The sequence below is a fragment of the Gambusia affinis genome, linkage group LG07 (genome assembly GCF_019740435.1).
Source record: "Gambusia affinis linkage group LG07, SWU_Gaff_1.0, whole genome shotgun sequence".
In the NCBI taxonomy this organism is placed as follows: Eukaryota; Metazoa; Chordata; class Actinopteri; order Cyprinodontiformes; family Poeciliidae; genus Gambusia; species Gambusia affinis.
Window position 1 is genome coordinate 8,538,619 of NC_057874.1, and position 16,776 is coordinate 8,555,394.

Below are 16,776 nucleotides of genomic sequence, written 5' to 3' on the forward strand. Positions count from 1 at the left end.
CAGAATGATGGATAAAGCCGACTTCAGATTTGACTTTCAGACAAACCTTCGCCAACTTAAAAAAAAACAACAACAAAAAGCCAAACAGTTTGAATGAACATCTGGATGATGCTCAGATTAAGGTCAGGGCATGTGCGAGGACTACATTTGTAAGAATGTGAAATATGAAGAGCATGTTTAATTTAAACACAAACTGCTCTTTTTAATGGATCTACTTTGTATCGGAGAATACAGTTCTGTTAAAAAGAAAGGGAAAGGGCAACAGCAAAAGGAGGAGGACACAAAGCCATTTTAATGACGGCTTGAAAATTTAAAAACGGTGCAGGACACAGTTGAATCTGCTTAATGAAAAGAATGTCAGTCTACTGCACAGCAACAAAAGGTAGAGGGTATAACATCAAGCTGGAGGAGGAAGAGGCTGACTAAAGAGTATGTATGAAGTAAAGCGAACAATTATGTTTGATTTTCAAATAAAACAACCTTATTCATCCTATTCTCCAACTCAATAACATCTTTAATGCGTGTCGGATTGCACAATTACATTCACGAGTAGATAGTTATGGGGTTTTAATAGGTCATTTAAGAATTAATAAAAAGGTTCAAATACAGCATATTAAGAGACAATTTATCTGACGGTTCAGTCTTTTGGACGATCTGGAAAGCTGTGAAGGCTATATTTATAGCCTTCTCCCTGAGATCAAGCAGACATGACACCAATCCGTAAAGGATGATTAAAGTAGCTTCAAAGCGCGTCACAGCCACATGGGATCCAGCTTGTGAACCTGCGATGAAGAACATGCTCACTCAGGACCCCTGGCAAAACATTAAAGATCACTTTATAGATCAAAGGTGAACACGAAGGAAGCAAGAGACCAGAGAGAAACTGAGAATATCCACAAACATTGTGAGGAGCTTTGTTACCTGGTGTCTCTTACAGAACGCTAACATCTATTTGAGGATAGATCCTCTCCACACATTTCCAATGCAGATCAGGAGCAGTGGATGCTCAAGGCTGCTAGTTACTAATCATTCTTACCGTTTCAAAAGTAGCAAACAAGAGCAATATGTATTTTTTTTTTTCCGCCCCAGGCAGCAAATGGGTCTTCGTGGTTTTAAGCAATTATCTTCATCTCTATGTACCTAATTATAGAAATTCTTTTTTATTTTGTAATGTTTTTCCTGAGCGTCATGATTAAAAGGTGTTACGTTTTTGCTCATTTTTATGTTTTGTTTTACTTTCCTTCTAAAGAGTAGTTTGTCATTGGCTTTTCATTTTCTCTTTCCTTGATTAGTTACCTATCTATGTTTATCCCAAAATACATTTAAATTAAACAGAAAAGTATTACCAGTGGTTTTCTAAAATGAGTTTAGCAGTTAAAGCTTTGAAAAACAGACTGGGCATGAATCCAGTATTGCCTTTCACTCTCTCATTGCTGTTTTCTCCTGTTATAATCCTGCATTTCCAAAGAGAAAAGGGTGTAAAAGTGCATCCCATAAGCACACAAAATGTATCTACTAAACGTGTCTTCTAAGTCTCAGGAAAACAGGGCTCAGCAGAATTACTTCAGGTCCAGCGTGCTGAAACGTTACTGAAACCGTAAACCAAGTCGCCATCTGCTCTTCTGTCAATTATTTAGTTTTTACAAGGTAGGGTGACCAAACGTCCGTATTTCACGTCCTGTCCCGGGTTTTTTTTTTTTAGAAAGTGAGGAAATGTCCTGTTTTTTAAATTACCTTCATTGGACCATTAAATTTACAGGCACTAGGGCACTGCGCACCGCGCTGCGTGACATAATCCCTGAGCCACGTCAGTGCCCCAACTTATGTTACTATTGTTATTCTATGGTTGATTCTAAATCAAACGTGTTGGCTGAACTTAATATATTATGGTTATTCCAATTTAAAGCAAATGTTTTGGCTCAAATTAATTTATTAAGGTTGATCAAACTCATTTACTTGTAATGTAATTTACTTATGCTCTGATGTAATTTATGTAACTTATGTAATTTAAAAGAGCCAGCCCAACTAACGTGCAACGCTTTGGACCAAATAATTTACTTGACCAAGATTAATGGCAATTTAGTTGAAACCAACTTTTATTTTTTCCCCGAAGATCCCCATCTTCTGCTGCCACCCCAACAGTTTGTCTCTCCCACAGGTGGTGAGTCCGTGTGAAGAGGGAATCCTGTCTCCTCTTCGGCTGTGCCCTGCTGGGCTCCATGGGTTAAAGCCCAGCCCCAAGGTGTATACGCCTCTTGTACGCGACGTTCACAAACGCACCTCATGATATTCTGTTGCCTTCAACCTTCTCCTCTCCCTCCAGGTTGACCGCTATTTTTTTCTCCCCTCAGAATTTACAGGGCTTCCTGCCTCCCGTTGTAAATGGACGTCTTCCAGGGTTCCTTTCGCTAGGGGGCTCTGGCTTAAACTGTGTTGTTAGATTGTCTTTAAAATCTGGCATTAACTTGCCCTCATCCAAACACAAAGTTCTTTGATTAGAAGATGACTTTGGTTTGGGTGGCTGGAGGTTTGACACAATTGGTGGCAGACATCTAATTTTTCTCCTTTCAGTTAGTGGCTTTATATTGTTTTCGACATCCAGTCTCACCACAGCAATGTCATCCTCTTCATTATTTATGGATTCCTCCAAATCCTCTTGTTCAACTCTCTCGATGATCACCTCTCTTCTGATCTTTGACAGTTGCTCGGTTAGTTCTTTTATTTGATTCTGATCTTTTTGTCTGTTCTCCATTAGTGCTGCTATCTCAGCATTTAAAGCCACATTGTCTCCTTTTAGCTGTATCCAATCTGACGCAGTAGGTTCTAAACTTTTTTTCCCTTTCTCAGCCTCTCTCTTTACCTTCGAGGGTCGTTTCTTTGCCTTCTCGTACAGGAGTTCATTGAGCTGCCAATCTTTTTTCATTAGGCATTCTAGTAAAACCCTGCTTCAGTGTTTTTCCTGAGCCAGTGCAGGCTCAAATGCAAACCCAGAAGTTTGGACTTCTCTTTCTCTTTCAGTATTTTGTTGTTTTTCAATTCGATGTTATTCACCTTCCTGGACAATTCGATTTCAAGTTTCTTCATTTCAATTTCGTTCTTTTCAGTTTTCAGTCTGTATGCCGCAAATTCTGCTGTCACTTGCCTTTTTTCTTCTTCGGTCCTTTCAATCTGAAGTTTTGATTCCCTCTCCAGGGTTTTGAAAGAGTTTAGCAGATCTTTTAGTTTACTTTGGTAAGACTTCACCTCAGCTATCAGTTTATTCCTGTGTGGACTCCAAGTCGCTATCTCTAGTTTTAACGCTGGTATTTTTTCAGAATTCAGATATTTGTTGTGCCTTTGAGAAGTGTTTAGCTCTTTGTTTAATGACTCAATTTTCTCATTTAGAAGCCCGATTTGATCATGGGCTTTTACCAAGTCCTGCTCCAGTGTGTTCTCCTTGATCAGGATGGCAGATCTCTCTTTTAACCTTTGCCTTTGCAGCCAATCCACAACCAAGGTAACTAATTCATCTCTAGACATTAGTCTAATTTGAGACTGCGTCAACGAATCCTTATCAAATGACGACATTTTGATTGTCCAACTGACCTTTCAGAAAAGCTACGAAAAAATGTAACATTAAATCCAATACGTCAAATCCAACGTCCGTGCTGCTGCTGCTTGCGATCTGCCAGTTTGATTCAGATGCAGGATATTCAAGGCTTCTGTCTCATAACACTTTGACATCATCAGATTCCATCAGTGGAAAAAATCTAATGTATGCAATGTTGCTTCGCAACAGCAAAGCCAGCTCACTTTCCACCCTCCTGGTAGGGAGAAACAGCCAAATCTTACAAGCACATATACGTCTTAAGCCCAGTTCACACTACATACTGCCGTGGCTGTCCAGGCAGAATTGACCCTACAGACAAACTTCTTTGTTGCCAGAGACTTCTTGACTCACTTCCTGCCGCTCATCAAACCAGGCGGTACGAACACACAGCTGCATCTGAAGAAGTGAGACACAAGGTTCCTCCTTCACAGGAACTCATTAGAGGTTCAGCTCATGTTCAAATGAGCCAAATTATCTTTCGCTCAGCAGCTAAGGACTTTACTTCCTTGGGTGGAGCTCGTACAAGTTTTCTGGCCGATCAGCAATCATTAAAAATCCTGACCAGCAGACTTTCTGCAAATTCTGAATTTGGCCGATACCAATTTATTATTTTTTTTGTCAGTAAAGTCGTTAAATATAGCAACTGATTTTCAGACATTTGCGGATGACATGTAAATATCAGCCAACTGCGTTAAATTAAGGAAATCGGAACTGATTTATCGGTGCACCTCTACTTACTGCCTCCCTACTAAGCATTTTAACTGTAGTTAATGGAGAGAACGAATCTATTTTGATCTGTTGTAGTATTTTGGAAATGATACAGAACTTGTTGGTAACCTATAGGTCATCTCTGCAATCGTTTTTAGGACAAGTAGTGAACGTCTCAAGCTTTGTTGGTCACTGTACCCTAAACAAGTGCAGCCTGGAGCTCCAGCAGCGTTTCCGTAACGACGACATCACAGAGAACGAGCTGGCGGTACTGATGCGGCGATTCGTTGATGCGGCAAAAACGGGGGAACACAAGCAAGATGGCTGGCTGGAAACGGCCTAGTGAGTGTCGAAAACTGGACTGACGGCAGGACTTACAGAGCTGTGAAATGGCTTTCATCATTTGTTACAGATTTTATATTTAAATGTTACAGATCATGAAATAAATTTTAATTTCCAACTAATATGACCTGAGCGGTTACATGGAACCAGTTTTAAGTTAGTTTTGCTTCTTAAAGGAGAACTGCGAGCTGACATTTTTTTTGTACTTCATTTGTAGCAGCACCATTATTAAAATATTTAACATAAATGGCACTGTTCTGAATATTTGTATTGCTATGTAGAACAAAGTTGTTTATCATAAATTCTACATTTTTACTTGCACAATGCAGATCAACTGTTATGGGCTTCTTTGGGTTCAGATAAATCAAGAATTATTAAAAATGTTTAAAGATGCTAATTTAACATTGAGGTTAAATCCTCAAAACACCAAAGTTAATTAGCAACAACATGACAAAAGTTAGATTTTCGTACCAGCTCCTTGTCAAGACCAGGTGACCATGATTGAGTGGAACGCTGTTCCAAAAAGCTTCTCCCTGTTTTCACTTTGCGATGGAAAAGACAACTTAGGTTGAGTTCTCACCATGGGTAAATCAGATTCAAAGCCTACCTTTTAATCGTTGTCTGAACAGCCAAATTGAAATCTTTTCACCCTTCCAAAAAAAGTGATTTGTGTCACTCCCATATCGGACACACACGGTGGTTGAGATCGTTGTTCAGACCGTTTATTCGGACCACCCGACAGCGCAGCGGCTTCGCCTTCAGAATTCACAGCAAATACTGCGTGTCAACATAAGTCTCATTAATGCAGTTATGTTTTGTTTTTTTTGGTTTACAGATACAGCATATATAAAAAAAAAAAGAAAAAACAAAACGATACAAAACTAACTACTTGGACATTAAAAGTAACATTTGGCTACATTGAGGAGCTGGCGGTTAGTATTGCTTACCTTCAGAATTCACAGCAAATACTGACCGTTGTACTGCCAGCGCACCGTAACGGACGCCAAGTACGACATTCTTCAATGGACACACTTTCCCAACTTCCACAACTCAAGGAACAAATCTAACATTTTGGTGACATCCTCTGACATATTTAAGCTACTGCCCTACATAACCAGTATCATTACCGATTCAAACTCTTCATTCCGCTTTGCTTCCATCTCTGTACCACAATCCGTGGAGGTCTCCTGCCATCCCTGAAACATAACACCCTGGGCGGTTGCCTATATTGTCCATGTCAGAAACCACAACTGTCTGCACTGTTAAACATAGCAGTTAAGGCGATGCATTAACAATAAACATCGCTCAACTATGAACAGTGTCCAAGGCGCAACAAGCAAGAAGTAACCCAGCAGAAGGAGCACCGTGACGTTCTCACCCTGTCTGCTGCTGCAATGTCTGCCACCATGGCAGGAGACGAAAACAATCAAAGAGCAAGGAGGATGCTATGCGTTCTTGTTTTATTCATTCACCAATTAAATAAATCTATATATATTTTTAAATTAAATAAAAATAATGACAGCTACTACAGTTTATGCAGAGCATTACAAGAACAAAGGACTATAGGACTTATTAAAGATCCGTCCAGATGAATGGGATCATTCGTGAATGTCATATCACTATACAGTAGGCCAGTGACGTGCGGTGAGGTTCATATCTGGTGAGGCAAAGACTTAATCATAATCAGAGTTACAAATATAGACCCCCTGCATGTTACTGTTTATATAAGGAAATGTGCAGACAAAAGGTGGAGGGCAAAAAGACAACATGTCATCTGTAGCTGCGTTGCCGGTGTAGAATAATTCCGTTAACCAATAAATTTTGTGCTGTGCTCCACAGCAAAGGGAAAACCCGATAAAGTACAACTAAAAAACATTTCTTTCTCGCAGCTACGCGCAGACTTGTTGCCATAGAAACTGACAACGGCACAAAAAAAAAACAAACAAAAAAAAAACGCTCAAATATTTCCCACACAAAGAGCAGCACATTCAGCCTGTTGCAGTAGTATGGTTTTAGGCTTAATGTTTATTTTGCAATTATCAAGAACTGATAGCTGTGGTAACAGAAGAAAACTATAAATATATGGCTACACTTGACTTTACTGGATGGCTAGCTTGCCGTTACTGTCTCTCACTCTGCGCCCCATAGAGACCTTTGTTGGAAATTTTGGTTTTTGGAAGGCTGCGACAAAACTTATGCATCCCATTTAAAGAGTGTATCGTAGAAAGAAACACAATGTTCAGTACAGGTACACTAGGGTGACCAAACGTCAGTATTGTAAGTATTTCACGTCCTGTCCCTGGCATCCCGGGGTTTTTTTAGAAAGTGAGGAAATGTCCTGTTTTTTAAATTACCTTCATTGGACCATTAAATCTACAGGCACTAGGGCACTGAGCACCGCGCTGCGTGTGACGTAATCCCTGAGCCGCGTCAGTGCGGCAGCCCTGTTCTTAATCAGAAGATAGATAGCATGGCTGTCAGTACAACATGCCAAAGTGATATCATGTTATTGTAGGATTACGTAGGCCTATGTTAAGTGAGTGCATGCCACAAACATCTCTATGCATGTATTACAGGTCCCGAGTATCAGAACTACTGTAATAGTAATTATGCAATCTAGAGTGAAAAACAGAGAGGAGTCAGCAGTGAAGCGTAGCGCTGTCTTTAGCTTCCAGATTGCTTTTCTTATTTTATTTGTGAATACACAAAACCTTTATATTATACAAAAGCAAATCACTCCACATTACCACTGGTCCAGCTTCATGAAATTCAAAAAAAAAAAAAAATCAACCTGAATGTCGACGAGAACAGGGGCATATACATCAAAGAGAAGAAATCAACCGCCGCAAAACCGGAGTGTAATTCTACTGTATTCCTTCTTTTCCTTTAAAAAAAAAACCTAAATAAAACTTCTAAAATATAGAGACGTTAAAATATAACGTTCCTAAAAAGAGACGTTATATTTCAACGGTCCCAAATGAAGAAGCCGAAACATAACGGTCCCCAGAGCGAGAGAGCACAACAGCAACACCACCCTCGCCCGAAAACACTAACAGCAAAGCGCACAGAAACCGCGGATCAGCGACACAACACGTCAGCCAACACACAAACATCCCACAAAGTCGTCCCGGTGGGCCTTCTTTACTATATACTGACCTAGAGGGAAAAACAGAGAGGAGTCAGCAGTGAAACGTAGCGCTGTCTTTAGCTTCCAGATTGCTTTTGGGGCAGAGCGGAAGTCCATCCCAAAACCAACCTGGAAGCAACGCCCCGCCCCCTACACTAAGGTTCCGCTTCACCGCTATCACTCCCGTCCCCACCCCACGAAAGCATTAAAACTGTAAACAAAAATGCAATCTGTTATATTTCTTTTAGAACATAGAATAAATTCTATCTGAAACTTATTTAAAAATTAATTTAAAAAAACTAAAGATTGTGGTGGGATTTTTAGGTGCACCACACATGGGAACAGAGATCCCCCCCCTTCCCCCGCTCCAAGGTGTCCTGGTTTTCCCAAATGAAAATATGGTCACCCTATTACAAGCTTACTGCAGCAAGTGTTTAAGGAAGAAATGAATTAATAACTCGTAAACACTTGCAAGTTTATTTTTCGTCACCCTGGACACGCTTGAAAAATGTTCTCAGCACACAACCAAGGAGCTGTAATCAGTCTTTGCTGGGGAAATCTTTTGATATTGCCTCAGGTTTGGCAGAGGCAATATCACTCTACGCCACTGCGATGGCTCTTTTACAACTCCGTGTAACAGAAAACTACACACGGGTGGTACATCAATGGGGACCCCCCTCCTTCCACCCTCACTGCTGTTTCTGCACTTACCCCTCAGGCTTAATTCCTCTCCACTGCGGTTGTAACACTGTTGGAAGCTTCCTAAACTCTGCTGAGTTAAGCAGCGTCCACTCACACTGTGCAGCATCTTTGTATACCACGGGCATACAGAAAAATGTAATTCCTCGGCAGGGCAGTGAGCCCTCTGTGCCTGGAGTAAAAAAAAAAAAAAAAAGGACTAAACCAAGAGACTGGTTTTCTTCTTCCTGTGTTTGGTGTAATGGTAGGAATATCATCTCCTCCCAGTGCTGCTGTGTTTTGACGTCTTTATTTGTCCTGCTTGACAATAACAAGCTAAAAGGGAACCATTCAGGCTAACCTTATGCTAACTTTTTCTAAGTTTCATTCAAAACTGAAGGATTTTGACTCTGGAAAAAATTAAGAGACCACATAAAATTATCAGTTTCTCTGATTTTACTTTTTACAGATATATGTTTGTGTGAAATGAACACTGTTCTTTTTTTTCTATGAACTACTGACAACATGTCTCTGAAATTCCAAGCAAAAATTTTGTGTGTATTTGCCGAAAATGAGAATTGTTTCAAAAAGATCCAGTGCTTTCAGACCTGAAATAATTCAGAGAACAAGTTCAGATTCATTTAGAAACAACAATACCAATGTTTTACCTCAGGAAAAGTTCGGAAATCTACATTTGGTGGAAAAACCAGGAGGTTTTCAGTCTGGTTCAGAGCAGTGGGCTCTTAGTTTTTTACAGAGCTGTATAAGGTTAAATGACGGGTGGTCCAGCACTCTTACAGTAATTTCTGGACTGTAATCTTCTACTTTTTTTCCCCAAGCTTTGAAAACTTGCAGTGTGGCTAATACATGGCTTTTTGCCAGCATGTTTTGATGTGAAAGGCTGCACTGCTGCGTGTCGAAGCCCAAGAGCAAAAGTAAAGTGAGGCTGTTCAATTCCAACAACAAAGAAGTTTGGTGGTTTTAGTAAGAAAGTACAATTTTATTTATCTTTCACAGATAAAATCGCAAAGTGCTTCACAAAGCGCGTAGGAGAAGCACATCAAACAAAACGTCAAATTAAGTTTGTTTGATGCACTCACTGACTGCAGGAGGAAAATAGCAATCAATGACTTTTCCCTGTAGGCTACTGGATTTATTTATTTTTTTCTTTTTAAAGCAGTCGTGTTACAGGTGCTTGGAAAAAATATTTGGAGTTTTTATTTCATTAAAAGTAAGAAAAAAAAGTTCCATGTAAATACCTTATGTTACAACACGGACACCTACGACTTAAGTGCGGTCATTATATGTACCTTTTCTTTTTCCTTTTCAAAGTTAGAGGGTGGGGCTATGCTCAGGTGCACTTCGCAGTTCTTAAATTACGCTACTTCTTTTGGTTTTACTGGGAAGCTAATTTCTGTTTCCTAATCTACAGGTCAAAATCTACAAAGGTCATGAACTTGCTGCTTGGTTGGCCATGGATTTGCGGTCAGAGCAGTATATTGTTTTTGCTTCCTCCTGCTATTGATCAATCTGTTGGTAATTTAGTGAACTGAAGCTTTAATTAAGGTGAAGAGACATTTCATTCAGCAGTTTATCATTTCATAGCCATTTTTGTTCTTCTTATGTATACCCACCTTTTATCTTGGATGGTATTTCAAGTTGGGCAAAAAGCAGGTAGTGTTTCCTTTAGAAATCTTTTTAGACCAAACTAGCATAATCCAGAAAGTATACTCTCCCCAAAGTGGGGAAGTTATCTAAGGCAGATGAAGAACTGAAATTTGTGTAAAATAATCATTTTTACATTCTTTGCAACATGAATACTAGTCATAGATAGTGAAGGGCTTGTGTAATTGTTTGCAGAGAAAGACATATTTGACAGATAACATTTTTAATGACCTGGGTGAGTAATCAGGAAGTTATGGTTAAAAAAGTGGCTGGTGTCACTCTTTATGTTTTTGCCTTAGTTAATCTATAGCAAGAGTAGCTTCAGACTAATATCTAATAGATGTACAAAACTAGTGCCAAAAATAAAATCACTCTCAAAATAAATTACTTTCCAAATTTAACACAATCATATATGTGTCGTTTAGTCGTATTTTCAAGGAGAAATGCTCAGTGGATTTTTTCTCCATTGGTTAGCTTTGCTTTGTTGCTGAATTGATCCATCATCAATGGATATCAGAAATGTCTGATTTAGGACTGTATCGTTCAGAATCTCAATGATACCTCATATTTTATGTGTTGAGTTCATTAATATTCCCTGGTAACCTGCTTTTCAAACCCTGCATCATCATGACTCATCCAGGTTTTGTTTGGATCTTTGGTTGTTTTGGTTTTTTCTGGGTTTAAACTTTAGTATATGTTATTTGTTCTCCTTAGTTATTTTATTTTGATTAGATCGGCCTTGTTTCTATTTTGCTTTAGTTCAGTATGGTCTTAATTATTTTAGTCAGGTTATGCTTATATCCTGTATATATCTTTGCTTGGAGTTAGATTTGATTTTCCAGCTCCCCTGTTTGTGATTATTCCTCACAAGTAGTAATCACAAACACTGTGCGTGTGTGTGTAAAGAGAGAAAGAGAGCGTGTGTGTGTGTGTGTGGGCGTGAGTGTGACACACACACACACACACACACGCTCTCTTTCTCTCTTCGTCTCAGCCTGCCTTCTGCTCTCTCCCCTCACACCTGCAACCTGTTAGTTAATCAGTCCGGGTCCATTGTCCCACCATTCAAACTCCCAGTATTGAACCACCTGCCTTTCAGTCTCTCATTGCTGTTTTCTCCTGTTATAATCCTGCATTTACCTGCTCCCTCAATGTTGCTCGCTGTGATCTCATTGGTTTTGGTAAGTTCATGTTTATAATTTTTTATTTTTTTCCCCCAATGAATAATTTATATTCACTCGCTGCCTCTACCTCTTCTGCATCTTTTGGCTCTTAGTTTAATCTCCAACCATGACATGCTTTAAAATTTTGGCCTCAAACTAAAGAAACACCTTTTTTGTAACTGCATCATGTTTTGTGTGTATAAATTCATCAAGGAATATTTTTTGTTCCCCAGTTTTGCTACCCGCTGACATATGAGAGTGTTTCACTTTTTTGTGTTTTGATTTTGCAGGGGAGAAAAAAAGTCCACAATAAAATGTGAGTAAAAGACTTTCCTGTCACACACCCATGCAGGAATCCTTAAGAGAGAAAGCACACCAACTCATTCCACCTCGTACTTGTAGAGCCCTATGAGGTGTGACCGATACCTAAGCCTGCCTAAATCCTTTGGATGATATTTAATTTGATCTGGACGTGTCAATGCAGCTCATGGATAGCCGTTTGATTCTCAATTTTCTTCTGAGGATAAATTGTAAAATGAAGTGTCTGTCCAAATTTTCCGCCAGTGAGGGTGTGGAATTAACGAGGCTTAGCTCTTGTTGGTGACTCACCCACCGGCTTCAGGAGGATATTGATTTGGATTAAAAGGTTAAATGTTCACCTGGGCCATGGATCCGATTCTGCGACGTTGTCCCGCTGCATGACGGGCCTCGCTCAAGGGAATGTCAGTTCAGGACATTTGACTCCACAAACTCAGAGAAGATTACCAAGAGTATCTAATCTCTTTACAGCTGTCTGTCCTGACAGTCTGGCCCGGATCTGAGAAAAGCAATACAGCGGCTGAGCTTATCGCTACAGACGATGAAAGAGCTGAGAAATAAATCTAATTTCCGCGGCCCAGAGGTTGTCTAAATCTACTTGTTTTATTCGCTCGCTGTCGAGTCGAGTATGAGATAAGACGGCAAGAAATAGACTACATCATGCTTTAGCTAAAGCAGTTTTCTGTATCTGCTGATAAGAACATAAAACTACGAAGGGACTCTTTGCTGTAGTTGATTTAAGTTCCAGGTTCTTTAGACCAAATGGGAACCAGTGCTTTTGTAAATATACTTCAATAAAAGTTCTCTCTATATATCTGTGCCTCCCAGGCTACTGTATTTATCTATGTAATCTCCTGCCTATCAAATATGCAGGATTATTAAATTAAATTGCCTAGAACAACGTTTTATCTGTTATATTCAAAATTAAGACCAAAATTACTCAAAGATCTGAACAATTCAGATTTAACTTGACCACCATCTTCCTGCTGACTGGAACAAAAGCTGTGAAAATAGTGCAAAATGCAGAGAGACAATGTATTGACAACGTAAACATGCCTGCAACAGCAGCCGGTTTTTGTCTTAAACCAAGGTCTTTGCTCACAACATAGCACATCTTAAGAGGCTCGTTGGGAGAATGTGGGGTGCTTCAAAGAGGACCATAAATTTGACAAAAAAAACATAAATGGGAAGCGGTGACCTTTGCTGCAATCTCATATCATCTCATATCATTTTATTAAACAGTTACTGAACCGAGACCCAAAGTCTTCCCTTCTTCCTATGCAAAATAAACTGAAGCTTTATTTTCCTGAGCGTTGATGTCTAGTGATGTTTGCTGAACTGTCATCGTCTCAAGGCCTTTAAAACACACAACATTCACCCCACACTTCTTGAGAGAACATTTGAAACCTCGGGTAACATTAAAAACTACTGATGTTTTACATGCGAATGAAATGAAGGTCTACAAATAACTGCACAGCAACAAAATATTTTTAACAGATAAGTGCCTTATTGGCTATTGAGAATTAATTGGAATTGCAGCAAACAATGCTTCTATCCATATTATTTTAAGAAACTGAATTAACGTGGATAGGTTATTTTAAGAGATTAATAAGGACAAGAAGTAGAACTGTGAATTTTTTTTTGTCACTTAGTGATATGTAGATGCCAGTACATCTAGTCTGATTCAGAGAGATGAAAAAGTCTCATTCAAGGATTTTTGTTACATGTTTATGTTGGAGCTAAAATCATAATTTGAAGATTAGCATCTGAATTGTCGTGCAGACTGGAAAAAAAAACGTTTTTTCTGAAGCAATGATCAAATTTATTTATGCTCATTGGCAAAACATGACGATGAAGCTAACAAAACTTAGAAGGCATTTTTGTGCATTTGGGGTGCAGCTGGATCAGAAAATGTTTTTTCTTGTTTGTTCTTTAGGTTTGAACATTCTGCTGTTTCTGTCCAAATTTAATGTCACCTAGCGATTCAAGCAGATGCCTACTTGTTGTCCCTCCATTTTTTCTAAAATGACTGAGATGGTAAAAAAGTTATAAGGAAACCTAGTTGATTTTGATTTTGAGTTGAAAGTTGATTTTGTTTTTCTAAATCTTCTTAGAAATAAAATGTTATATTTTTATTAACCGCAAGCGGAAAATCACTATAACTAATGGACGACAAGGATTGAAAACATCAGTTTGTGTGATTATCAATCTTTAAGAAATGCTTCATTTTAGTGATGAAGTTAAGAAAATACCTAAACTTTTTATTAACACTTTAATTTATCGAGTGGGAATTACTGAATTGTGCAGGTTTAGTTTTATCATTCACTGAGATATCAAATCACAAAGGACTAGTTAAACGAAATATTGAGCTGAATATAACAATTCAGGTGCTGATATAAATCTTAACCAAAATCAAACAACTTGGGGAGTGCAGTAGAGTAGTTAGGAACATGTGAGGAAGTTATATTGAAAAGCATTACTGCAACAGGCCAGCAAAACATCCTTATGTTATGTTTTTCTTGTGTAGCACATTCTGAGTGCACAGTTATCTTTTTATCTGAGCAACACGGTACTTCTGGAAGTAACATTAACTTTCCCTATGTGCAGAGAGATAAAGACAGGGGTGATGTCAAGGAGGCTTTCCAGCCTCCTGGACATGTTTATTGCTATTTTTAAAGCAAAATCAAACAAAATATAAAGCCAGCATGTGTATAGCACAGTGAAAATAGCAGGTCTCATGTCTAAGTATTAATCATCCTGTCATGTTTCACCTTTCACCTGTTTCACCTTATAAACACTCTGCAGACAAAACAGCAAATCAGCAACATAAAGCACTACAACAGTGTCCTTATTTTTTATTTTAAAAAAACCAAAAACATCTCAGGACAAACATTACAGCATAAATAAAGTCACAGTGACTCTGATTTGAAAATTAGGTGATAATTCCAACATTACTGATCCTAACATCCAGTACAAATGTAACCATTAAGGCAAACCAATCGTAAACAAATATCAGCCTTTGAGATTTGATTCAAGAACTAGTTTCCCTGCGACAATAATAATCAACAGCCTCTTAAACTCATCTGACATCTTATTTTTAAAATGTAGTTATCTTCCCTGAGCTGTAATATTCATTGCATAACTTATTTCAGCACTTTAAGTCTGGTCCTTTCTTCCATATAATGTGAGGCCTCTGATGTTTTCTCATTAAAAAGGCAAATAAAGTTTGTCCCTTAATCCTGGCTGGGAAATAAAAGCAAACGCAGCTTGTCTGCTTTACCAGCTGTGCCAGTTAAGGTGGCAGCCACTGTCGCAGTAATGGAGAGTTAATGTTTGTCTTTTTTAAGCTCTGGCCAGCAACAAAAAACAAGCAAAAAAACAACATAAAGTTGTAACTGTCTTTTTAAAGAAGGGTATTCAGAAAGACATCTTTCTCTGATTGTGCTCAGACTATTAAATTCAGTGCTAAGAAATCTTCTATTTGGCACAATACTGAGAGCATCTACCGTGACGCTGAGTAAAGTCCTGACTGTCAAACCCCATCACATTCAGCTGCAGATGATTTCAAGAACGGAAGGCTTGAAAAACTCAGCACTGATTCATTGACAGACGTTTTGGAATTATTTAGCACATTGTTTGTACCTGGTGTGTTTGTAGTTCATAGGTAGGTCAATAACAGCTACCGTTACACAACAAAACCTTAAAATATCCATCTGAACATTTTTTCCAATACATGCCCCATTTCCACGTTTTTCTCTGAATACCAATGTCTAGGTTGTCATCAGTGGGTGGGTGATCCAAACCTTGGTCTTTATTCTTCTAATGTATGCTGTAGAAAACTAATGTTAAGGGACTTTTTGTAGCACTTTGAGGCACAGGCAGTAGCGAGGGTGTGTGAAATTATTTAATTTTAATTCTCAGCTTGGAGATGGTGATACCAGTTCGACCAGCACTTTTAAAACAGCAACCTCTGTATTTTCCAGAGAATCTAGATCCTTACAGTGACTCAAGGATTTTCAAAAGACTGTCAATTTTTCCAAATCCGTAACAGAGGTTAAAGGCTCAAAAGATTCAAAATAAAAAAGAACAACTTTGCTATACTCCATTTATGTAATTTTCCCATACATTTAGCCTTCTTGTTATCTGATGGAAGTCTTGCTCTCTCTCTTTTTCTCCTGCAGCTAAATGAACCGTGGACATGTTTCTACATTTTCTTTTAATTAGCTCACAGCCATTGAACGTTCTCTGTATTGATTTTTAAACACCTAACTGAACCTGAAACGAAGCCGACACAGACTCTTCACTGACGTCACTGTTGTCTGCACTTTCTGGTGGTGATTTGTTATGGCGTGTTTATTGATCAGTGAAAGACTGGATTTTTTAGTTTCAACATGGAACTCAAATTCTCCTTTTGGACTTATGTGTATCGAGACAAGATGAGTACAATGGAAAAATGCAGTGAAAGAAGTTATATTTCAGTTTTCAATATTTCAAAAGCTGTGATTGAAGTTGTTATTGTGCTTTAAATTCTAGGGTTTGCAATTTAGCACAACTAATTTCATATTAACACCTTACATTCTTTCATCAATCCATACACTTTCTAACTGAAAAGTAACTACAGTATATATATAAATATATGCTGTGTGTGTAAACTTCACTCCATGGATACATTTTAGTGATTTTTTTTTTTTTGCATTTACTTTTCCTTCTGTTCCTTATTACAGTTCCGTCTCTTGCAACGGTTATTTTTTAGCATTATCCAAATCTCCGCCAACACCATAAATCATAAGCAGTGAGTGCATCTTTTAGTTTAGACAGCAGATCTTACTTGAATGAAGGGGAATAAGAGGCCCACGGCAAAGTTGGACAACCAGTTCACAGTACCGGCGATCATGAAAGCAGCAGGTCTGTAGGATTGTTCAAACAGTTCTCCAGTCAGGATAAATGGGATGCCACCTGAGAGAGAGAGAGAAAAGACACATGAACCATCAGTTACAACAAAGTGCTGACAGCAACTAACAGAAACAAATGGTTTTAGCTTGGAAAAACAAACAAACGGCCTTTAGGTGCCTCATAACTTTTTATTGTTTGCTCTCGCTGCAGGCAGCAGATCAAAGACTGGTGCAGATTATGAATTTGTTCTATATTTTCTAGCATCTGTAAAGGTTCTGCAGCAGTTTATGCTG

At 38.6% G+C, this 16,776-nt stretch overlaps 1 protein-coding gene and 1 long non-coding RNA gene across 5 annotated transcripts in view; both read right to left on the bottom strand.

Moving 5' to 3' along the window:
- Positions 1 to 16,776, bottom strand: part of slc2a9l2 (solute carrier family 2 member 9, like 2) — a 131,433-nt gene that overhangs the window by 16,848 nt on the left and 97,809 nt on the right. For all 4 annotated transcript variants that reach the window (XM_044122796.1, XM_044122793.1, XM_044122794.1 and 1 more), the window contains one exon: positions 16,419 to 16,546. In XM_044122796.1, the coding sequence (XP_043978731.1) occupies positions 16,419 to 16,546 (128 nt within the window). The remainder of the gene's footprint in view (positions 1 to 16,418; positions 16,547 to 16,776) is intronic.
- Positions 286 to 6,034, bottom strand: LOC122834404. Its single transcript, XR_006371202.1, has 4 exons — positions 5,587 to 6,034; positions 5,247 to 5,395; positions 5,111 to 5,181; positions 286 to 782 (listed from the first exon to the last, which is right to left on the bottom strand). It is a non-coding gene; the product is annotated as an uncharacterized LOC122834404 (long non-coding RNA).